Here is a 25236-nt window from a genome sequence, read left to right as displayed (position 1 = left end):
GATGCAACTTAGAAAACCTACACATCAACATATTTAAACGGTAAAGAATAGAGAATGAACAAATTCCCTTAATAAAAGTGTATTATGTTAGGTAAATGAATTAAGAGGGTAAAAAATATTGGGTGACCAATTAAGAACAAAAGTGAAACTTTATAGGGTTTTCATTTCAACAACTCTAAAAAAATTGATTGCTTTTTATAAGACAAAAGACATGTTTTTTCCACTTTTTATAGAATATGTAAAAGAAAGTAGCTTCAAAAGTCGAAAATCGTTTCTAGCATTTAGCTTTTAAAGTTTGACCTAATGCAAGTTACAAACACATTTTGGCATATTCACCCTTTCTTAGAGGGTGTTTGGATAGGGAAAAAAGAGAGTGTTTATAGCTTATTGCTTATCTCTACCGCTATAAGCTAAGTTTAAGTATTGGGATACAAAGCACTAAAAATCAGCTTATTGTGATGGGGATAACCAAATAAGCAAATTATAATAAGCATCCTCAATTGCTTATTGCTTACTTCTAATCCAAACACTTTTACAAATGTTGTTTTCTCTCACTACTATAAGCGAATAAATTATAAGCTAATTTATCCAAACACCGTATTACTCTTTGCTTTAGGTGGGATTGTTCTTTTTTTGAGTTGTTTATTAGTTTCATCAGGGCTTATTCATCCTTTTCTTAGTCTTTGCTTTGGGTGGGTTTTTTTGTAACGTAACAACACATAATACGATCCAAATTTCCATTCAAATAATGGAAGCAACTTTAAACTTTAAATATCCACTAAACATTTCTCATACCACCTATGTAGGACTCATGTTTTTGTGATAAAGACTATCACCAAAATTTTGCTATCTTCTTGGTGGAAAGCCCACTTTTAATAAGTTGTTCAAAGACAATAATGTGGGTATGTGAAAGGACCTACAACATCATTTCATTATGTGGATACAAAAGATCTTTACAAGATATTGACATGGCAAATGTGTAACTCTAATTGATTCGAATAATCTAGACCTATAAAATTAAATATATCTGGAAGGTACTCGTATCTGTGAGTACAAAATTTGCATCCAAAAATAACAAAACCAAATATGAATTCTTAGCAACCAAAGATAAGGGTGATATTGTATTTGTACCCCTATATGTGGATCTACTTATTTTTTAATATAAATTTAAATAAATTTATAAAATAAAATAAAATAAATCCTAATCTGTTTAAAAATAAAGTTGCTTTTAACCTTTTCTTTAATTATCTTCATAATGTTAGCATGTGACATTATTTAGATGTTCATGATACAAAATTAATGACTAAAGATTTTAAGCTTTATAACTAACGGCCCAGGAGGTGATAACAAAGATATGGATGAAATAAAGCTTAAAAATCTGCTTTTCACTTTGTTCATACCTTACAAGAATATTCCAGGAGCATTCATTTTTTGTAATCTCTTAAAGTAGCCATCACAATTGGCGTATCTCTAAAGTAACTTAATTTTTTTAAGAAACGGCAAAATATATTAATAGAACCCGAAACCTAGCAAGAAACTACGTAAGGGAAAAACAAGAAAACAAAAGAATAGTTTTTAAAGTTATTACATATGGGAAAGAGGGGAGGAATTCCAATCTATCCAATCACCAGTAATACCATTATCGATCCCTACACTTGTGCCATAAATATGGTAACGATTTCATGTTATCAATCCCCCTGGATGTTGTGGTAGCAACTGCACAAAATAATCTGTCATTCCTGGTTTTCCAAAGACTCCATATCAATCTGTAGCATATACATAGTAGTTTAATACGTTTCTTGGGGCATCGACCCCATGAGGCTGCAAATTGAAGTAGGTCACCAACATTATTGAAATTTGTTTTTTTTATTTTGCACCATTCGAAAATTTTATCTCTTATATAACTTGCGTATGGACAATCGATGACAATCGATTTCATGTTATCAATTCCCCTAGATGTTGTGGTAGCAACTCCACGAAATAATCTGTCATTCCTGGTTTTTCAAAGACTCCATATCAATCCGTAGCATATACATAGTAGTTTAATACGTTTCTTGGGGCATCGACCCCATGAGGCTGCAAATTGAAGTAGGTCACCAACATTATTGAAATTTGTTTTTTTTTTTATTTTGCACCATTCAAAAATTTTATCTCTTATATAACTTGCGTATGGACAATCGATGAGAATGTGATCAGCGCATTCATCTCCTCCGATACATGAGCTACAATGTATTGAATCGATATTCATGCCACGATGTTGTAGTGTCGTAGCAGATGGGATACGACCTTGTGCAACTCTCCAAGTAAAACAAAGTACCTTAATGGGGATAATCTTACACCAACTGATATGCGGGAGAATGATGGGTGTGAATTTAGGTCTATTTTCCACAGTATATCTTCCATCTGTTGTTAACAAGCACATCCATTTGTCTTGTTTGGGTTGTATTTGGCAAGAAGCAATCTCCCGATTTAACTTGTTAAATTCTATGGATAATCCTGCGTTTAAAGGGCAAGATTTCCATTCGCAGGAATTACCGGTATTTAAGATCCGAGAGGCAACAGAGCATGTTTTACACAATTCTAAATCATAAAGTGAAGGATATTTTGATTTTAATTTCACATTATTCATCCAATTGTCTTGCCAGAACATTATGATTTCTCCAGATTTGACCTCCCACTTGAATATGTCATTGAGAATAAGTCTAGCTCCATGAATATCTTTTATAGTCCCTGCAATGTTTTTCCAAACCTCAGTAATAGTTTTCTTTGAAAGATAATCATAAGGCTTGTTAGAAAGAGAGTGGATACACGTTATTACTTGACTCCATAGTGCAATCGATTCAGTTTGCACGCGCCACCACCATTTTACAATGAGACCCACGTTTCGTGCACGTATTGATCCAACACCTAATCCACCACTTTCTTTTGGTGCAGAGTAACTTAATTAGTTGTAAGTTTTCTATTACAGAAGATGAATTCCGAATTTTTATTTAAATTACAATGGTATGTAATTTGAAACAGTAGTAATTTTGAGTAAGAAAAATGATCCCTTTCATCATCGACTCATCCTAGTAATTATGCTCCCTCTTATCAGGGTAAATTTACTTGGTTTATTCATGTGTGGCCTCATTGATAATCGAAAACAAAGGAGACATTATCCACAGAAACCACTGGACAAAGAAGGTGGTGATTATCTCTCCATAACAAGTTTTGATGGAGGAGTAGTGTATGATGACATCTTGAAAGCAACGAATAATTTTGATGAAGCATACTCCATTGGGACCGGAGGATATGGGACTATGTACAAAGCCGAGATACAACCTAACAATGTGGTAGCTGTCAAGAAACTCCACTCATGATCTGAGAATGTTGATCATAGCGGATTCCTTAAGGAGATACAAGCATTAATGAATATAAGGCGTCAAAACATAGTGAAACTCTATGGATACTACTCACATGCCCGCCACTCATGTTTGATTTATGAATACCTTGGATCAATCTTATGCAATGAGATCTTAGAAAAAGAATTGGATTAGTTAAATAGGGTCAATATTGTAAAGGCTATACCTAATGGTTTGGCTTATATGCATTACAACTACACACCTCCTATAATTCATAAAGACATTTTGATTGCCAACATCCTTCTTGATTTAGATTATGAGTATTAGCAGATAGCTTTTATCATCTTATTTTTAATATAAAGTCTTATATGTTTTAGTTGTTGTACTTATCTGTAAACCTATGTACTCCATATATATACGTGAATAATAAATCAACTATATTTAGGGGGAATTTATTATTTACATGGTATCAACCTGGTAACCTAATCGGCGCCACTTACCTCCCTCCATCAGAATCATCTTGTTTCACTATGGCTTGTTCTTCTGAAATCATCCCTCTATCTACAACTCTTCATCTTCTCACCATCAAACTCTCCTCCAGCAATTATCTTCTCTGGAAGAATCAGATTCAGCCACTGGTGTCCTATCAGAATCTTCTGGGACATATCAATGGGTCCTCCCTCCCTCTCTCCTTCTACTACGATTACAGTTGAAGGTAAATCTTCTCCTAATCCAGCTTATTTAGCCTGGCATGAGGCTGATCAACGGGCTCTTCTCATCTTACAATCCTCCTTATTGGAGGAGGCTATGGCTGAATCTCTTGGTTCAGCTACTGCCCGTGAAATCTGGAAGGCTTTGGAGCAAGCCTACAACCGTGACTCATGTGAGAGGTTACAGACTCTACATGATTCATTGATACAACTAAAAAAGGGATCTTCTTTTGTTAATGAATTTGGCAAAAAATTCAAGGCACTGTGTGATCAATTGGTAGCCATTGGACATCCAATGGACGACTCCGACAAGGCTCATTACTTCTTGTGTGGTCTTGGCTCCACATTTTATTCGTTCTCGACTTCTCACCGAAAAACCCATGTCTATCCCTCCTTTCATAATTTGCTGTCTCAAGCAGAGAGCCATGAGATGGTTATGTCTTCTGTTCACAGTTCTCTAGCCACAACAGTTGCTGCCTTCACTGCCCAAACTCACGCAAATTCATCTACTCCAACAGCCAGTGGCAGCCCTTCTAACCGTGGTAAGGGACGTGGTTCTTACTCAGGTGGTAGGGGACGCGGAAAACGTTCCCCTCATTGCCAATTATGTAGAAAAAATGGTCACTATGCGTCTGCATGTCCTGACTTGGCCTCGTATGCTCAACAAGGGGCATCTATTGATGCAAATTTAGCCCATACATTTCACAGTCAATGCAATGTCAACTCATCTACTCCTGATTGGTATGTCGATTCTGGTGCCTCCAGCCACATGACCAAATCTTCATCACATCTTGACTCTTCCTCCTCCTACACGGGAAAAAGATCAAGTTGTAGTTGGCAATGGTAATGTTCTCAACATCTCTCATATTGGTAACTCAATTATTTCCAAGAATCCTACTTTAATGGATGTGCCTGTGGTTCCTCATATCACAAAGAATCTCCTATCTATTAGCAAGCTAACTCATGACTCACCTATTGATTTTCTCTTGTTTGATAATTTTTTTGCCATTCAGAATCACATAACCAAGGAAATCATCGCCAAGGGTAGATGTCAAGAATGCTTTTACATGCTTGAGCAAGGAAATAAGGCTTTTTTATCCACTTTAAGAAATAAAAGAACTCGTGCTTCTTTCGAATTATGGCATAATAGATTAGGTCATGTAGCTTTTGACATTGTTTCATTATTGCAAAAATTGGGTTCTTTAAATATTACTTCGCTTTTACCTAAACCTGATTTAGGCCCCTCTTGTCCATTGTCTAAAAGCAAGAAATTACCTTTTTCTGACAATACAAAAAGAGCTTTACATGTCCTTGACCTCATTCATTGTGATTTGTGGGGCCCCGCACCGGTTCCATCCACCGATGGGTATCTATACTATGTCATATTTGTTGATGATCATTCCAGGTTTACGTGGTTTTATCCACTCACACACAAATCTGATTTTGCACAAACCCTTGAAAATGTCCTCACCTTTGTGCAAACTCAGTTTTCTTGTAAAGTAAAAACATTTCAAAGTGATGGAGGCACTGAATTTTTAAACCATCAGGTTCAACATACTTTTCTTGCCAATGGCATACATCATCAAGTCTCTTGCCCTTACACTCCCTAACAAAATGGAAGGTTTGAACGCAAACACCGACATATTAACAGGTCTTGCTTTATTATTTAATGCACACGCTTCCACATCTTATTGGGTTGATGCATTTACATGAGCCGTTTACATTATCAACCGGTTACCCACAAAACTCCACAAGGCCAAAAGTCCATTTGAAGTACTTTTTGCTACTTCACCGAACTATGACATCTTTCGTGTCTTCGGATGTCGTGTTTTCCCTTATTTGAGGGACTATGCTATACATAAGATTGCTCCTCGAAGTATTGCTTGTATATTTACTGGATATAGCACAAGGTACAAAGGTTATTGTTGTTTGGATCCAACTACTAATCGGATTTACACAACAAGACATGCTCAATTTGATGAACACATCTTCCCATTTGTTGATAGCTCTTCTTCATCAGATTTAAATTTACTTTCCTTCACTTCATTTGATGAACCACTCAGTTCATCCCCAACTCAGCCGCAAGCAGACAACTCCAGTCCTTATGAGGATTCTCCTATGACTCTGCATCACTACTGCTCCCTTTGTCTGCCAGTAGCTCCCTCACCGGTAGCCAAAACTGCTGCTACTGATGCCTCATCTATGATGCCAGAATCACCAATGTTCGACTCCTCTACACCACAACCCACTCACTTCAGGTCATCAACTCCCTCACAACCTATAGCTCCTTTAACACATCCCATGATCACGAGGGGTAAAGCTAGAATTGTTAAACCCAAGAATTTTGTGGATTTCGCCTCCTTAGGCACTATCGGTCTTGTTCATGCCTTGTTTACATCTACTATTCCAAAGGGTTTTAAATCAACATCTAAACACCCACATTGGTTAATGGCCATGGATGAAGAAATGTCAGCGCTTCGCGATAATGGCAAATGGGACTTAGTTCCGCGTCCCGCTCATTCTAATGTTGTTGGGTCCAAATCAATTTTCCGTACCATGTTTCACTCGGATGGTACAACTGAAAGATACAAGGCACGTCTCGTGGCTCAAGTATTCACTCAGGTACCCCACACTCGATTTTTCGCATACATTCAGCCACGTAGTTAAAGCTTCAACAGTACAAATTGTACTCTCTCTAGCGGTCATGCACCAATGGCCATTTCATCAACTCGATGTTAAAAATGTATTTTTAAATGGCATGATCTCTGAAACTGTGTTCATGGAACAACCTCCGGGGTTCGTTGATGAAAAGTATCATTTGCATGTTTGTCGTCTTAAAAAAGCGCTTTATGGACTTAAGCAATCACCAAGAGCTTGGTTTCAAAGGTTAAGTACCTTTCTTCTCGCGCTTGGGTTTTCATGCAGTCATGCGGATACATCCTTGTTTATGTTCAAACAACTATCCACTTTGCTATACCTTCTTATTTATGTTGATGACATTATTCTCACCGAGAATATCTCTAGCATTATCTGCAACTTCATCAATCAGATCAACAAAGAGTTTGCCACCTAGGATCTTGGACGTCTCAATTACTTTCTTTGTCTTGAAGTAACATACACTGACACTGGTCTCTTTCTTACACAAGCTAAGTATGCACATGACATACTTACTCGTGCCGGATTTCTTGATTCCAAACCTACCACCACACCCTTATCGCCCACTGATCACCTCAGGTGACTTATTCTCGGATATGACATTGTTTCGATCCTTGGTAGGAGCTCTTCAGTATCTCACTATCACAAGACCAGATCTCTCCTTTGCTGTTAATCAAGTCAGTCAGTTTTTTCAAGCACCCACAACTGATCACTTTCAAGCGGTGAAGCGTATTCTTCGTTATGTCAAAGACACAATCTCTTATGGCTTGCATTTTCGTCGACCCTAATCCTCTTCTATCCTTGGTTACTCGGATGCTGATTGGGCTCGTTGTATAGAGACGAGACGATCCACATATGGTTACTCCATTTTTTTAGGTGGTAACCTTGTATCCTGGAGTGCGAAGAAGCAACCTACTATATCCAGGTCAAGTTGTCAACCTGAATATCGAGCCATGGCAAACACCGCTTCGGAAATAGTTTGGATAACTCACTAGTTACACGAACTTCATGCTTTACCATCTACAATTCTAACTCTTCTGTGCGACAACAACAGTGCTCTGCTCCTTAGTCAAAATCCAATTGCACACAAACGGGCAAAACACATCGACATTGATTATCACTTTGTTCGTGAACTCGTAGCTTCTGGCAAACTCAAAACAGAACACGTTCCTACGCACTTGCAGCTAGCTGATATATTCACTAAAAGTCTTCCCAGACCCCTCTTTAAGCAGTTTCGATCTAGGCTAAGATTTGGACGCCACCCATTATCTTGACAGGGGGGTATTAGCAGATAGCTTTTATCATCTTAGTTTAAATATAAAGTCTTATCTGTTTTAGTTGTTGTACTTGTCTACAAACCTATGTACTCCATATATATATATATATATATATATATATATATATATATATATATACACGTGAATAATAAATCAGCTATATTTAGGGGAATTTATTATTTACAATGAGACACATATTTCTGATTTTGGGACATCCAAGCTTTTAAAGCTAGACTCATCCAACTGGACCATAATCACAGGTACCTATGGCTATATCACATCAGGTAACGTAATTTTGTGATGTTAGTTCTACATTTAATTTTCTTAAGTTTCATGACATATATGAATAAGTATATATACATATATGTATCTATGTTAGAATCTCGTGAGGTTGATATAACTTTTTTTTTATTGTATCTTATGTTTCTTTGGATGTAGAGATTGCTTATATGATGGTGGCAACCGAGAAATGTGATGTGTTTAGCTTTGGCAATGTTGCACTAGAGGTGATAATGGAAAAGCATCCTAGTGAATTGCCAACATTGCCTGCTCATTATCTGGTCTTGGAGAATGTTGGAGGTAGTCGGATTCCACTTCCTTCACCACAAGTTGAGAAACAAGTAAACTTAGTACTCAATCTCTCAAGATCATGTTTGAACTCCAATCCAAATGAAAGGCCAACAATGCGCAATGTTTCAGATCTGTTGATGAAGGCCTCATATTAGACTACTTTCAATGTTCTTTTCTTTGGTCATGTTTGTTGGTGACTTTGCGTCATCAATGTGTATTTAAGTGTAATGGATTGACTTGTTGACCAAAAATCAATCTTGATGAATATTAAACAACTAAGGAAGGTGCGGAGTGCACACTTGTTTGAGTTTATTCAAGATTCAAAGTAGACTGTCATTTAGGGGCGAAGCCCCTAAACGAAGGGGGGTCCGGGGGCAGCGCCCCTGGGAGCTGGGTCCAAGGGGCGGCAGCCCCTGGCGGGGTCCAAGGGGCAGAGCCCCTGGCTGGGAAATCTGAATTTTCTATAAATGAACCCGGTTTTTTGACTTCGTTTAACCCTTTTTAATGATCCGCTTTTAGTGATAGTTTGTGACTGTTATAAACCGTTTTGACAGTTGGAGTATTTTTTGGACAAAGAAAACTGCCTTGACAGTTTTCAGACAAATGATATACATAATCATTCTTTGGTCATTATTTTCTTGGTACAAGAACAATCACGAAATCATAACTTCATATTCTCTATTCTAGAAACTCTTCTGAGTCTTATCCGATTAAAGGTTGGGAGTACCACCCAAATACTTTAATCTGAAAGTGTTTAACACGATTCTCAGGATTTCCAAGTCTTTCCATACCCCAATTTTATAACAATGTTCCCTATATGCATCCTGATGATATTTATTTATTTGAATGCCTTTTTGTTATGAAACTTCTCATATGTTTCCTTAAATCACTATGTAGTAGATAAACAAATATGTTTGTGAAGATTGACATTTGTTTACAAGCTCCACTTCTGGAAAATCTAGTATTTGTCAAGGACAAATCTGTTGCTGAATAATCTTCAGGTGAAATTTAACAAGTTTTCCCATCACTTGGATTTCCAATAAATGTAAAAAGTAACGAAAATAACATCGGTAATTAATTATATCAAAAAATTAATTTTCTACTGTTTACCTGAAATAGATGAAAACTCAAATACAAACACCAATAGAACTTTGAAAAATCTTAAACTAAGAGATGTAGAATTAGTTACCCTGACTTAATGTCAAAAAACAAATAAAATTTAATTTAAAATACTTGAAAAGTGTTCTCTTTTTTATATTTACTTTGGCCGTCAACTCCAGGTTCAGTTTAACAATCGTTTTTTCATCGATCTTCTAGTCTCCTAAATTGGCATAATGCTTTAACCTTCCACCAAACTCCATACCATAAAACTCAAATTCAAGAGGGTTGCCAAAGATTGTAGGCAAGTCAGTAATACTTTTTTTTTATGCTATATACCCCTACGCTACGTAACTCATTCATATACAAAAACAAGGATTGAATGTCAAAGCAACTTTTAACAGCGTGGAACATTTACACACCAACTTACTAATTAGTTTAACTAGAATTTACATGTTTTTCATATATAAAACGTCTTCGTTCATTTCATTTGAACATCATATGACACAACTGAGGTTGTAAAGTTCGCTAGATGATATTCAATCGATCGACTAGGGTCTAAGGAATGATCATAAGGAAGAGAAAATAAAAAGTCATATCCTGGTGTTTAACAATAGTACAATGAGTGTGAGAATGACAGATGGATGCGAGAAGGAAAAAAAAAAAAAAAAAAAAAGAACCTTATCCAGAGGGAGAAATTGAGATAGAGAGACGAATAGCAGAAGGAGAGAAGAACAAATAGAGTCATAAAGTTCAAATTAGGTACTAGTTTCAGATTACTTTTGAATTTTACTGTTTACTTATTTAAATTTTTTTTGATATATTTGACTTTTTGACAGACTTTGCCCGATTTTAACTGACTTTGATCTTGGCCAGAATAGGATGTGACTGCCATCTTCTATCAAACATACGTAACTCCAACAAAATAAGTATAACACTGACCAAAATCTAACAAGGGATGAGGCAGTGAAGATATGATGTCACCAGTAGTAAGGCTTACAAAGAAGGCGACAATTTGGGAAAAAGAAAATTGCAGCACTTTATAAACAACACAGAAGACAAGGAGAATGGAGATGGAATCGATCATGCCTAATTCCGTATCTATTGGCATTGCAATTCACATGAAAACATATACTTGAAAGTTGATTGGAGCAAAACAGTAACTTGCCTTTGTCATGATGCCCTTTCTGTATTTTTGGAGCACAGTAGCTCTTTCTCAGGTTTTATTCATTTGATTTTTAATTTTGTCTCGCATATTATATGGTTCAAATTAAGAAAATCGAGATGTGCCCCTCAAAAAAACATACTTGAAAATTGTAAAAAAAAAGTAGCTTCAAAAATTAAAAACCGTTTCTAGCATTTAGCTTTTAAAGTTTGAACTAATGTAAGTTGCAAACACATTTTGGCATGTTCACCCTTTTCTTAGATGGTATTTGGATAGGGAAAAAAAGGGTGCTTATAGTTTATTGATTATCTAGGAAACATGATCAAAATGGCTATTCAAGTAATTGAAGCAACTTTAAACTTTAAATATCCACTAAACGTTTCTCACACCACATACTCAAGTTTTTGTGATAAAGACTATCACCAAAATTTTATTTTCTAGCCTCTTGGTGGAAAGCCCCGCTTTGAATAAGTTGCTGTTCCAAGACAATAATGTGGGTATGTGAAAGGACCTACAACATCATTTCATTATGTGGATTCAAAAGATCTCACTACAAGAAATGTTAGCAATAGCAGCGACACCTTTAGCAGCGACGCCAAACAATAGCGGCGACATGTAATTGATGCGTTACATGCCGCCGCTATTGCTTGGCATCACCGCTAAAGGTGTCGCCGCTATTGTTGACACAGTGGCTATCCGCGTGAAATAATCCCCGTCCGTTCGATCATTATTCAATCCTAAGGTTCAAAACTCCTAAAACACGCGCTTTCTTTTCCCTCCAGGGGTGTTGCTGCTAAAACCCCTTTGTCGCCGCTATTGCTAACACAGTGGCGATCCGGGTGAAATAATCTCTGTCCGTTCGATCATTATTCAATCCTACGGTTGTAAACTCCTAAAACCCCTATGTCGCCACTAAAACCCTCCTGTCGCCGCTATTGAGTTGCGCCAGATAACCCCTCTTTCCTTCTATCGTTGTATCTCTCAAAGAACTCCGACTACCTGGGCCATATGCACCCCATTACGATTCCGACCGCCGGAAGCCACTTTACCGGCGACTGACCTTGTTTACCGGTGACCCACCCTCATTATCGGCGGCCATCGAGTTTATTGAGGGCAATTCCAACCACAACAACATTTCAATGGAATTAAGCAATCTAAGGTCGAATTTCTTTCCCTAATTTCTGTTCTTCTTGTGTTTTGATGTTAGTTTTATCATTCAAACCTGATTGTATCATTGATTTCTATGTTTTCTAAGATTTTTTTGGTTAGTGATTTTGAGTGTCGATCAAGCCTCATGTTTGGCTGTAAATTGATGATTTTTGAGTGATTATGTATGTTTTATCATATTTTATGCAGCCTATTGTATAATTGATTTGTGTTTATACTCATTGTGGTGTATTGGCATGAAAATGGAATTACACATGGTTTGTGTGATTTTGTATTTAGGTGTATATTTTTCTATGAAATTGGTATTTGATGTCTAAAATGGTGGGATTGTATGAAATTAGATTTATTGCTTAATTGTATGAAATTGGAATTTGAATTGGATGTATTGTATGAAATTGGATGTATTGTTTAATTTTATGCCAAGGGGAATGTGAAAGTTGTATTGTATGTCTAAAATGAAATGAAAAAATGGAATTGAATCTATTGTATATATGTATGATTATGTGATATTTAGGTTTAATAGTTTGGTGTATATAAAATGAAGTGATAAAGTTCTTAATTGTTAAGTTATAGTTTTTGTAGTAATTTTAATTTGTGCATGGAAGTGAATTTAGATGAATTTGAATGATTTTGTATTTAGAAGTATATTTTGGTTAATTATATTTGTAGCATGAAGAAAATGATCCACAAAGGTATTATGATCAATTTCTTACCATTTTTTTTTCAATTATTGCACTTTTAAAGTTCTATAAATGATATTTTTTATAAAGGTTATATTTGTATAATGAATTTTTGCATGGAAAAAATTGAACAAAAAAGTAGCATGCAATAATGGAAAAAAAGTGTGATGCTATTTTGTATATGTATTTGTATGCAATTTGGAAACTATAATGTTATAATAGAAAGTGTATTATTTTTGTATATGTAATATGTGTAAACTCTATTCATACTGTAATTTTGCAGGCTGTATATGGGGTTTAGTTGGGCGATACTCTTCTACATGATGGCGGATGTTATAGGCTTAGGACATGGAGGTGATGGAGCCGGAGATTCACCACCTCTAATAGGCTTAGGACAAACATGATGGTAAGCCTTATTATGATATATTTGTTAGCTATTTTTATCCATTTATTATAAGCTATCGTGACTAATATTTTTAATTATATTTTTAAGTTGGGCTCCCTAAAAAAAGAAGAGGCCTAGCAAAAAACATTCAACTATCAAAGATAATACGGGCAAACAAGGGAAAGCCTGTAGATTTGGATTTCGATAGGGAGCTGATTCCCCTGTCGGGAACCATAGTAATTGGTTTACCCGTGAGATTGGGAAGTATGTATGGATGAACATCCCTTTGAACGTATTTGGTTGGGACAATGTTTCCCCCGCTTTAAAGAATGCCACAGTGGTTCATCTAAAGGTAACTTGGACAATATTTTAAGTTTAGTTCTAATTGATATTTAACTAACTAAGTTTTTTTGTATCTGTAGAATAAGTTTGATTTAGATAAGGTTAACTTGGATCCCAAGCGTGCTCAGTTGTTGTAGAGCATTGATGCGACCTTGCAAAGAATTTATAGAGGCCGGAAAAATAAAGCGCATACTTATTTTGAGAATGTTGGGGGGCTTACAAATATCCCAAAGGCATTAGCCAACCCCCTCCCCCTAACGATGGTATGTCACGTGAAAATTGGGCGCAAGCAGTCGAGCATTTTCAAACTCCTGAATTTCTAAAGCGTTCGGCGTCAAACAAAGGAGTCTGTGCACAACAACAAGTTGTAAACAAAGGGGGATCGTGCTCGTATAGCAATGCATGTTTCAAAGAAGTAAGCTATGATATATTTAACTATTTATTTAAATTATAATTTATCTAATTTTTAATGTTAAATAGGACATCGCTCGAATCGAAGCATTTCGTAAGGCCAATACTGATCGCCAAGGGGTATTTAGTAGTCCTGCAGTCGAGCAATAATACGTAAGTGGTTAATTTGTATTTTCATATAAGTGCTTATATCATCAAGGGGTACTTAGTAATCTAATTTTTATTATATTTATTATTTTTTGAAAATACAGAATGCTTTACTCTTTAAGATCAGTCAACAAACTCAAGCTTCTTCTGAAGCCAACGGTCTAACACCAAAGGATACACAAAATTGTTTTGAAAAAATATTGGGTGTTCGACGTAGCCATATCATAGGCATCGGGCGTAAACCTTCTACGGTTGTGTCGATATACGATCAAGAACAACCACTGACACAGCCACCACCACAATCATAGGTGACAAGACTATTTAATTTATGTAATTGTTTAAAATGTTGGTAATTGTTGGTTTAGTAATAGTTTCAAATTTTGGTAATTGTTAGTTTGATAATAGTTTATATATTGGTAATTGTTTGTTTGATTATAGTTTGATATATTGGTATTTTATAGCTTGACAATTGTTCGTTTATAAAAGTACAATGTTGTAATGGTATTTTGTAGGTTGGTAATTGTTAGTTATAGTATAATGCTATAATGTTTTATATGCAATATGTGGAATGTATATTTTGTATATAGAATGTTATAATGCTATTTTAACTTATAAGAATATGTTGTTTTATTTGTAGTTGGAAATGCTTCAAACAATGTTAAAAGATCCGGCATGTAGTGCTGCACTTGAAGATTGGTTTCGTTCGTTGCCACAAAAAAAATGAAACTGGAGGAAACGAGGAGAGCGATGATGACGAGTAGATAGTTGTAGGATTTTTTTTATGTTTTGTTTGTGCAACTATTTTAGACTAGTATTTTCGATATTTTGTTATATGTTAAATCGGACGAGTATTTTAAACGGATATTGTATTAATATTTTGGAATGGAATGATATAGGATTAGATTAATTAATATCATACCAGTTTTTTTTAGTTTTAATGTGAAATACATATATATATATATATATATATATATATATATATATATATATATATATATATATATATATATATATATATATATAAGAAAAACACTAATACCGGCAACGCCTTTAGTGACAACAATAGGTTATTACCGGTGATCGGTCTTTAGCGGCGACATGAGCTTATTAGCGGCGTCAGATCTTTAGTGACGACATGAGCTTGTTAGCGGCGACAGTTTGATTAATAGCGACAAAACATCAACGTCGACGTTTTAGCGGCGACAAGCCCCGCTTTTAGCGACGACGCCTGTCGCCGGTAATACTCTAATTTCTTGTAGTGTCTTTACAAGATATTGACATTGCAAATGTGTAAATCTAATTGATTCGAATAATCTAGACCTATAAAATTAAATATATCCCTAGGTACAGGTATCTGTGGGTACACAGTTTGCATCCAAAAATCACAAAACCAAATGTGAATTCTAAGCACCCAAAGATAGGGGTGATATTGAATTTGTACCCCTATGTGGATCTACTTAATTTTGAATATAAATTAAAAAAGAAAATTAATCCTAATGTGTTTAAAAATAAAGTTGCTTTTAACCTTTTCTTTAATTATCTTCATAATGTCAGAATGTGACATTATTTTAGATGTTCATGATAGAAAATTAATGACTAACAGCCCAGGAGGTGATAACAAAGATATGTATGAAATAAAGTTTCTAAATCTTTTTTTCCTTTTGTTCATACCTTAAAAGAATATGCCAGGAGCATTCATTTTTTATAGTCTCTTAAAGTAGCCCTCACAATTGGCGCATCTTTAAAGTAACTTAATTAGTCATCCGGTAACTAACATTGATTAATGAAATAAAGCACACTCCACTTCGCTTTGTATAATTGTATATGTTCCCTCTTGTCGTCACATAACAATTAATGTGTCCCATTTATTAAATGATTGAAAGTTTTGTTGATTGATCAAGATCTTTTCATGGTAATTTTTCCAATATCAAGTTCATGAAGTAAGATTCTTTTTTTCTTTCTTTTCTTTTTCTTTTTTTTTTTTAAATTACAGTAAATTATAAAAATGGTCCTTGTGGTTATGTATTTTCCTTGAATCACATCCCAAGTTTTCAATTTGGACATAGACCCTCCATAATGTTTATTTTTGTCACTAGAATGATCCCGGACACGAAATTACTAAATTACCCTTATTTTATATATATATATATATATATATATATATATATATATATATATATATATATATATATATATATATATATATATATATATATATATATGTTTTCTTTTTTAAACGAGTGACCCACCTTTCACCCCTTCCCCTACCTTTCCCTTCTCGTCTAACCAGTACCACCTTTTCAGGTAGCTTCACTGAACAAAGATAGAGGTTTTTGAAGATAAATATATAGTGATAGTTGGTGTGGAGTTAACTACTCTCAATACTGCCTTGACTCTTCACAGGCATTCAGATTCTACCATCTCTTCTGCATGCTTCGCTCACTTGTACCCTGCAACTTATCTATTCAGTGTTATTTGGATAATCAAATAATCAATAAATATACAAACGATATTAAATTTATATACTAATTACATTCGCCTCCAAGGAAGTGTCATAAACTTACAAGTGATTCATGCGTCTTCTGAGACACCATAGAGAAACCTCATTCATTCACCGGTGATTGAAGCAACTCGTAGGAGTTGGTTAGCCCAGAAGATTAAAACGATGAAACCACATTCCTTTGTGCTTTAGTTACTTGTACAGTACAGTATTTGAAGCAATGAGCCAATGAATAAGATTTGACCATAGAATAAGTTTTCAGGTAATAAGTTTTCTATTACAGAAGATGAATTCTGAAATTTTTTTAAATTACCATGGTATGTAATTTGAAACAATAGTAAGGAGTATACACAGTTTCACATAATAATCACTTTGATAGGTACATTTGCTTTACGATTGAACCTTTTAATTACAATTAATTGAAAAACAAATATAAATGTGTAGCAAATCGATTGAAATAATATTACACTTCTAATTCCATGATTCACATATGATACAATTGTCTTCTTGCTGACTCCTATAGCTAATTTCTTTATTAACCATCAGGTTTTCCTAAAATTCTATGAGAAATACCATTAAAAGTTTAACACACTCCTTTTGGAAAAGAATGACAATGACTTCTCAGTACAGGACGCTCTCTGGAAAAATATGGCATTGCCTAATTTTTATTTTATTTGACGAGGGAAAAGAAAAAACAAGAGAAATGGGTGGCTGAAGTATAAATTACGACATTCAAATCATCCTTTTTCAAAAACCAGCATTGCAAAGCAAATAATGTCTTCTTCAAACTTCTTATTTTTCTCACTAGCTCTACTAATCCTCACACTCTCCCCCATACCAAATTTTGCTTCTTCTTCTTTAGAGGAAGCCAATGCTCTTCTTAAATGGAAAACAAGCCTTCAAATCCCAAACAATTCCTTGGTTTCTTCATGGATTTCCCTCCCTTTGAATTCTAGTGCATTAGTTCCATGCACTTCTTGGTTTGGAGTAGTTTGCAATGCTGATGGGAGCACTCAGAGGCTAAACCTTAGTTCATGTGGCTTAAACGGTACACTCCACCAATTTCCATTCTCTTTGCTACACAATCTTACATATCTTGATCTCACTATAAACAACTTCTTTGGCCCCATCCCACAAGAAATCCGACTCCTCTCCAAACTTGTATATCTTGATTTTTCAGTGAATAAGTTTTCTGGAGTAATCCCACCTGAAATTGGAACCCTGCACCAACTATCCATCTTGTACCTAAACTCAAACAATATATCTGGCTCAATTCCTTCATCATTGGGTAATTTGAAGTCTCTCACTAAGCTTAGTTTGAGTCGTAATCAACTTAGTGGTTCTATTCCGTCAACATTGGGTTATTTGACAACGTTGAATGTCCTTTATTTGTACTACAATCAACTCTCTGGTCCCATTCCTATTGAACTTGGGAATTTGAAGTCTCTCACTGATCTTCAGGTGAGCAACAATCAGCTTAATGGTTCCATTCCTTCATCATTGGGTGATTTGACATCCTTGAATGTCCTTTATTTGTACTACAATCAACTCTCTGGTCCCATTCCTATTGAACTTGGGAATTTGAAGTCTCTCACTAAGCTTGGTCTGAGTAACAATCAACTTAGTGGTTCTATTCCTTCATCATTGGGTGATTTGACATCTTTGAATGTCCTTTATTTGTACTACAATCAACTCTCTAGTCCCATTCCTATTGAACTTGGGAATTTGAAGTCTCTCACTGATCTTGAGGTGAGCAACAATCAGCTTAATGGTTCCATTCCTTCATCATTGGGTGATTTGACATCTTTGAATGTCCTTTATTTGCACCACAATCAACTCTTTGGTTCCATTCCTATTGAACTTGGGAATTTGAAGTCTCTCACTGATCTTGAGGTGAGCAACAATCTGCTTAATGGTTCCATTCCTTCATCATTGGGTGATTTGACATCTTTGAATGTCCTTTATTTGTACTACAATCAACTCTCTGGTCCCATTCCTAATGAACTTGGGAATTTGAAGTCTCTCACTCATCTTCAGGTGAGCAACAATCAGCTTAATGGTTCCATTCCTTCATCATTGGGTGATTTGACATCCTTGAATGTCCTTTATTTGTACTACAATCAACTCTCTGGTCCCATTCCTATTGAACTTGGGAATTTGAAGTCTCTCACTAAGCTTGGTCTGAGTAACAATCAACTTAGTGGTTCTATTCCTTCATCATTGGGTGATTTGACATCTTTGAATGTCCTTTATTTGTACTACAATCAACTCTCTGGTCCCATTCCTAATGAACTTGGGAATTTGAAGTCTCTCACTCATCTTCAGGTGAGCAACAATCAGCTTAATGGTTCCATTCCTTCATCATTGGGTGATTTGACATCTTTGAATGTCCTTTATTTGCACCACAATCAACTCTTTGGTTCCATTCCTATTGAACTTGGGAATTTGAAGTCTCTCACTGATCTTGAGGTGAGCAACAATCTGCTTAATGGTTCCATTCCTTCATCATTGGGTGATTTGACATCTTTGAATGTCCTTTATTTGTACTACAATCAACTCTCTGGTCCCATTCCTATTGAACTTGGGAATTTGAAGTCTCTCACTGATCTTCAGCTGAGCAACAATCAGCTTAATGGTTCCATTCCTTCATCATTGGGTGATTTGACATCTTTGAATGTCCTTTATTTGTACTACAATCAACTCTCTGGTCCCATTCCTATTGAACTTGGGAATTTGAAGTCTCTCACTGATCTTCAGTTGAAGCAACAATCAGCTTAATGGTTCCATTCCTTCATCATTGGGTGATTTGACATCTTTAAATGTCCTTTATTTGGATGAAAATCAACTCTTTGGTCCCATTCCTATTGAACTTGGGAATTTGAAGTCTCTTACTAATCTTGGTTTGAGTGACAATCAACTTAGTGGTTCTATTCCTTCATCACTAGGAAACCTCAGCAAGCTACAGACTCTGTACCTTCACACGAATAAATTATTTGGTTCGATTCCACTAGGATTGGGAAGTCTAGAGACACTTGAGCTGTCAAATAATCATTTTTCTGGCCATTTACCAGAAGATTTGTGCCATGGGGGAAAGCTTCAAAAGTTCACAATAAATGCTAATCATCTCACTGGGCCTATTTCAAGAGGCTTATGGAATTGTTCCAGCTTAATTAGGGCTCGTTTTGACCAAAATCAATTCATTGGAGTTATATCCAATAGCTTTGGCATCTATCCACGCTTAAAATATCTTGATATCAGTCACAATAATTTTCATGGGCAGCTTTCTCAAAACTGGAGTAAATGCAAGAATTTGACAGCCTTAATGATGGCCTATAACAACATCAGTGGTAGCATACCACCAGAGTTTGGAAATTCAACTCAACTACAAAGGCTTGATCTTTCTTCCAATCATCTGGTAGGTGAAATCCCAAAGGAGTTCGGGAAGATGATAAGTATGCTGAATTTGTCCTTGGCTAATAACCAACTTTCAGGTATTATACCTCCAGAGCTCGGATTTTTAGAACTGCTTGAAGTACTCGATCTATCTGCAAATAGATTGATTGGGTCAATACCAAGAAGTATTAGTCAATGGGAACATATCCACTACTTGAATCTTAGTAATAACATGCTCGGTGAGAAAATTCCATCTGAGATTGGCAAATTAGTTCAACTTACAGAAGTTGATTTGTCTCAGAATTTGCTCACTGAAGAGATACCATCTGAAGTTGAAAGTTTGAAAAATCTACAAAAGTTGAATCTTTCTCACAATAGACTATCTGGTTCCATTCCTAACGCTTTTACAAGTTTGCCCAGTGGGATTGACATCGACCTGTCCAACAATGAGCTCACAGGTCCAGTTCCCCCTTCCTCTAACTTTGTCAACGCTTCCTTACAAGGCAATCCAGGTTTGTGTGGAAATTTTACAGGACTAAAATTATGTGCAAGTCAAATCATGAAGAAGAAAAATGATCCCTTTCATCATCAACTCATCCTTGTAATTATGCTCCCTCTTATCGGGGCAATTTTACTTGGTTTTTTCATGTGTGGCCTCATTGTTTATCGAAAACAAAAGAGTCATTCTCCACAGAAACCGTTGGATAATAAAGGTGGTGATTATTTCTCCATAACAAGTTTCGATGGAGGAGTAGCATATGATGACATCTTGAAAGCAACGGAAAATTTTGATGAAGCATATGCTATTGGGACCGGAGGATATGGGACTGTGTATAAAGCCCAGCTACAACCTAACAATGTGGTAGCTGTCAAGAAACTTCACTCAGGATCTGAGAATGTTGATCATAATGGATTCCTTAATGAGGTACGAGCATTAACGAACATAAGGCATCGAAACATAGTGAAACTCTATGGATATTGCTCACATGCCCGCCACTCGTTTTTGATTTATGAATACCTTGAAAAGGGAAGCCTTGGATCAATCTTAAGGAGCGATGTCTTAGCAAAAGAATTGGATTGGTTGAAAAGGGTAAGTATTGTAAAGGCTGTTGCTAATGGTTTGGCTTATATGCATCACGACTGCTCACCTCCTATAATTCATAGAGATATTTCCATTGCCAACATCCTTCTTGATTCTGATTATGAGGCACATATTTCTGATTTTGGCACATCCAAGCTTTTAAAGCTAGACTCATCCAACTGGACCGCAATTGCTGGGACCTATGGTTATATCGCACCAGGTAACGTAATCATATGATTGTAGTTCTACATTTTCATAGAATCATGTGGGGTTGATGTAACTTTTTTTTGTCTTATGTTTCTTTGGATGTAGAGCTTGCTTATACGATGGTGGCAACCGAGAAATGTGATGTGTATAGCTTTGGCATTGTTGCACTAGAAGTGATCATGGGAAAGCATCCTGGTGAACTGCCAACATTGTCTGCTGATTATCTGGTGTTATCAAATGTAGGAGATAGTCGGATTCCACTTCCTTCACCACAAGTTGAGAAACAAGTAAATTTGGTACTCAATCTCGCAAGAGCATGTTTGAACTCGAATCCAAAAGAAAGGCCAACAATGCGCCAAGTTTCAAATCAGTTCATGAAGGATCTGCTTTGAATCAACATCTCTGGTTGCCTGATACTGTGTACTTCTCATGTTTATTTTTCTTAAGTTTCCTATGATGCATCTAGAATATATGTATTAGCTTGAATACCTAATGGGTAAAAAAAAATTCATATGTTTTATAGCACCATGTAGTATAACTATAATGTGTATGTGATCGTTCTTGAGCAAAGAATATAAGAATAATTGCATCAAAATTGTCTTAGGCGCCTCTGTTATTTTACTTGTGGTTTACACATACATAAAAAATAGGAAAATATATCAAATACAAATGATAATTTTTCTACTCAAATACAAATTTCAATAAAGTTTTTAAACAATATATACAAAAGCACAATCTCACGTTACAAATACCAATAGAGTCAAATCACAAGATGCAGGTCATCGATCATACACTTGACCTGATGCAAAAATGTTTGTTCTCCAATGCATGTCAAAAAAGACATAGACTCAAATACAGCAACAAATAGAGTCTTACATGATACATACAAAAATCTTTACACATTCTGTTGGTATCAGTGCATCAATTCCACCAGTTTTCATTCTGTTTGCTATACAATCTTACGCATCTTGATCTTAATATTTCATTGAATAACTTTTGTGGAGTAATCCCACTTGAAATAGCAAATATCCAAAAACAATCCAACTGATTGCCAGAGTTCAAACCTGACTCGTTTTGTGATATACAAAATCAATTAATGTTACATCCATGTTATCTCATATGAAAATTAACTAAGTAATAAGAAAATTAACTAAGTAAAATAACAAAAAAAATTAGCTCATCTGAAAGTGTAATGCTAGCTAACATATCAATATCATTTTATGGCAACCATTACTACCTCAAATTGTATTGGGTGTGCACAATTTTTTGGTTGGAATTGACAAATATTTGGAGAATGAAACTTATTTATTTTAAATATTCTTTCTTTTCTAATACTCCTTGATTTCAGAACACCGCACTGTGAACAAACAATACAGCCAGGGCCGGCCCGTGAGCATGGGCAAGCTGGGCGACCGCCCCGGGCCTCGCCAAGTCTTGGGGCCCCCAAAAATTCCGATTTGTTTATATATACATATAGATTATATAAGATATAATATGCAACAAATAACCAAAAACAGTATTGGTTAAGGTGGCTGACATGCATAAGTTTAGGTTTATGAAGTCTTGTGTTCGATCCTTGTTTTGGTAATTTTTTTTTATTAATACATTAAAGGCTAAAGGCCCAACAACGTATTCCAAGAGAGGACGCTTCAGTTTTCAATAAGTAATCAATGTCTCCTCGAAATACACAGCTTCACACAACAATTTTCAAGAAGGAAAAAACTTAAATGTGTGAGAAAGAGACCGAAAACCTGCCATATTGTTTCTCTATTTGTTTAGAGGGTGGTTCGGTGATTATATTTTCATGTTCTTAAAATTTGGTTGCTCTTTTTCCTGTTGATGGATTTTTTGCACATGTGGACGGTTTTGCCCCTGCCACCATTTGGCTCCAGATGTGGTTTGTGTGTTTCTCCAATGTTTTGTTCCTGATGTGGAAGGGTTTATATGATTTTGATCTTTATTTTGGGATGATCTATCTATACCCTGGCTATCAGTTTTTTTGCCATTATGGACAGTTTTACCCTTTGCTCCAATTTTGCTCCTGCAGTGATTTTTTTCCCTATTGTCGGCCTTGCTCATTGTTTTTTGATTGCTTGCTGTTTTCACGGTGCTTACAGAGAAAGTCATGTAACTGTTTTTTTTGTTCTCTTTTGGCTTATTGTTTGTTGTTTTTAACTATGGTTTGTAGCTTTTTGTTTTCCTTTTCCTTTGTTGTAAGCTGCTTTGTTTATTTCTAGCTTCCGACTGTTGTTTATATAATATTGTTATGTAATATTTTGTTTCTCTTAAGTGCATCAGCCCTTTTTATATTTGTTGTTTGTAATTTTTTTTTTCTGATTTACGTGTTCTATCTTTTTTTTTTTCTCATTTCATTGTAGGTAAATTGAAAGAGAAAAAATAAATAAAAAGATGGGAAGAAGGATGAGTTTTGAACTACTGAACTTACGATTTAGTAATTGATGATTATACCCACTTTCCTTACTTTGCCAATTTTCATATACATTAGTTCTAAAAACCAAAATAATATGATTTTTTTTTTCATAGATGAAATTTTTTGATGTAAATGATGGACAACAATAAAGTTTGAATAAATATAATTCTTTTTAAACTGGTGTGTAAGCTTATACTATGTGCTTTGATGATGAAAGAAAAAATAAGATTATTTTCTAGTTGTTTTAGACTGCCCTTATGTATGCTATCCATTTTGAAGGTCAAAAAGGGGCCTCATTTTCAATTTTGCCCGGGCCTCAAATCGACTTGGACCGGCCCTGAATACAGCTAATGTTGCATTAAATTCAAATAAAAAATTCATTCAGGCATTTCATCAAACACTTAATATGCATCAAGATTTTTTAAACAACAAGCTGCAAATATTTGGTGTATTGGGTGAATGTGTGATTGCTTGGGAACCATTACTACTCTCATATTGTATTTGGTGTGTACGTTTTTTTGATAGGAATTGACAAATATTTGGTGATGGGCACTTATTTCCTTTAAATATTTTTTGTTTTCTAATACTCTATGAATTCTGAACACCATACTATGAGCAAACCATAAATAGCTAATGTGGCATTAAATTCGAATTAAAAAAATTGATTCAGTCAATATGCTTTAAAATGACATTTAAAACAAGCAGTTTCAAATGAACCTACACGTAGTGTTGAAGTGGATAGTAAAAGAACAGGGGGCATATTAATAAACCATTACATACCTTTAAATTGAAATCCACTTCAACAATGATGAGTGATGCACACTTATCGCTCAGCTTCAACTATGGAAATGATTCACACTGATGAAAAATCACCAATCTGTTTAAATCATTAAATTTTCTACGATTTTGATGGGTTCAATTGATTTAGTATGAATTTCTGATAGATTGAAAACGAATTTGTATGATCAATAAAGGATTCAGGTGATTTGGTTATCATTTATGCACTTGGGAATCGACGAGCAGGGGAAGGAAGGAAGGAGGGTTATGGGCGAGGGCATGGAAAATCAGGGATCAAGCGTGAGAATCGACGACGAGAATAGCCATGACCCATGGTTGTAATGAGGTGTGCGATTTAGCTGATCCAGGTCCCATGCCATGGAGATGGAGGGAGGGAACGTAGTTTTTATTGTCAAATAGAAAATAGGTTTATTGACTAATTGTTGGGTTTTATGTTCCAATCTTGAAGAAACAAATATATGAGGGAGTCAAATTTTAAAGAAAAAGTTTCACAGGGTTTTGAAGAAAGCAAAATAACATTACTAATTCAACTACTTAAACTTTGTGTTATTTAAATAGGAAAACAAGTTTATTATATTTTTAAAAATAATAATTCTAATGATTAAATATTTTCTGAAGCTAGTTTTCTAAATTGAAAAGATGCATCCAACTGCAGCATCTTAATACGTTTTTAAATGACCTTTATATGTGATAAAAAAAACTACGGAAAACAGGAAAACATCCTTAGTGGCTTTATTGATAAGGCTTCATTTATCCTTATTCCTTTCCATTTATCCCTACCTCTCGATCATTATTTTTACTAATAATTAGATAATGATTACGTATTTTTTCTAATTGTTAGTGATTCCTTTTATCATAGCCAATCAAACTTAAAAGTA

The 25236-nt window shown here is 35.3% G+C and overlaps 2 protein-coding genes and 1 long non-coding RNA gene across 3 annotated transcripts; 2 read left to right on the top strand and 1 right to left on the bottom strand.

Annotated features, from left to right (window-relative positions):
• Positions 1–17222: 17222 nt before the first annotated feature.
• LOC111920295 (probable leucine-rich repeat receptor-like protein kinase At1g35710) lies at positions 17223–19226 on the top strand. The gene has a single exon (XM_023915874.2). The coding sequence runs from the start codon at positions 17223–17225 to the stop codon at positions 19224–19226; it is 2004 nt and encodes a 667-aa protein (XP_023771642.2).
• Positions 19227–19770: 544 nt separating this feature from the next.
• LOC111920338 (MDIS1-interacting receptor like kinase 2-like) lies at positions 19771–21603 on the top strand. The gene is made up of 2 exons (XM_023915913.3): positions 19771–21142; positions 21235–21603. Exons 1-2 carry the CDS (start codon positions 19771–19773, stop codon positions 21519–21521), a joined length of 1659 nt encoding a protein of 552 aa, XP_023771681.1. The 3' UTR covers positions 21522–21603.
• Positions 21604–21805: 202 nt separating this feature from the next.
• LOC111920339 (uncharacterized) lies at positions 21806–24804 on the bottom strand. The gene is made up of 2 exons (XR_002859815.3): positions 24341–24804; positions 21806–22193 (listed from the first exon to the last, which is right to left on the bottom strand). It is a non-coding gene; the product is annotated as an uncharacterized LOC111920339 (long non-coding RNA).
• Between the last annotated feature and the right edge of the window lie 432 nt (positions 24805–25236).

Source organism: Lactuca sativa, chromosome 3 (genome assembly GCF_002870075.4).
Source record: "Lactuca sativa cultivar Salinas chromosome 3, Lsat_Salinas_v11, whole genome shotgun sequence".
Taxonomy (NCBI): domain Eukaryota; kingdom Viridiplantae; phylum Streptophyta; class Magnoliopsida; order Asterales; family Asteraceae; genus Lactuca; species Lactuca sativa.
This window is presented reverse-complemented; position numbering and strand designations above follow the sequence as displayed.

Excerpts from the sequence above, each read along its gene's own strand:
- LOC111920295 (XM_023915874.2), top strand. The coding sequence starts at position 17,223 with ATGTCTTCTTCAAACTTCTTATTTTTCTCACTAGCTCTACTAATCCTC.
- LOC111920338 (XM_023915913.3), top strand. The coding sequence starts at position 19,771 with ATGATGGCCTATAACAACATCAGTGGTAGCATACCACCAGAGTTTGGA. Across the intron at positions 21,143-21,234 it reads CTATGGTTATATCGCACCAG|AGCTTGCTTATACGATGGTG; the intron begins GTAACGTAATCA and ends CTTTGGATGTAG.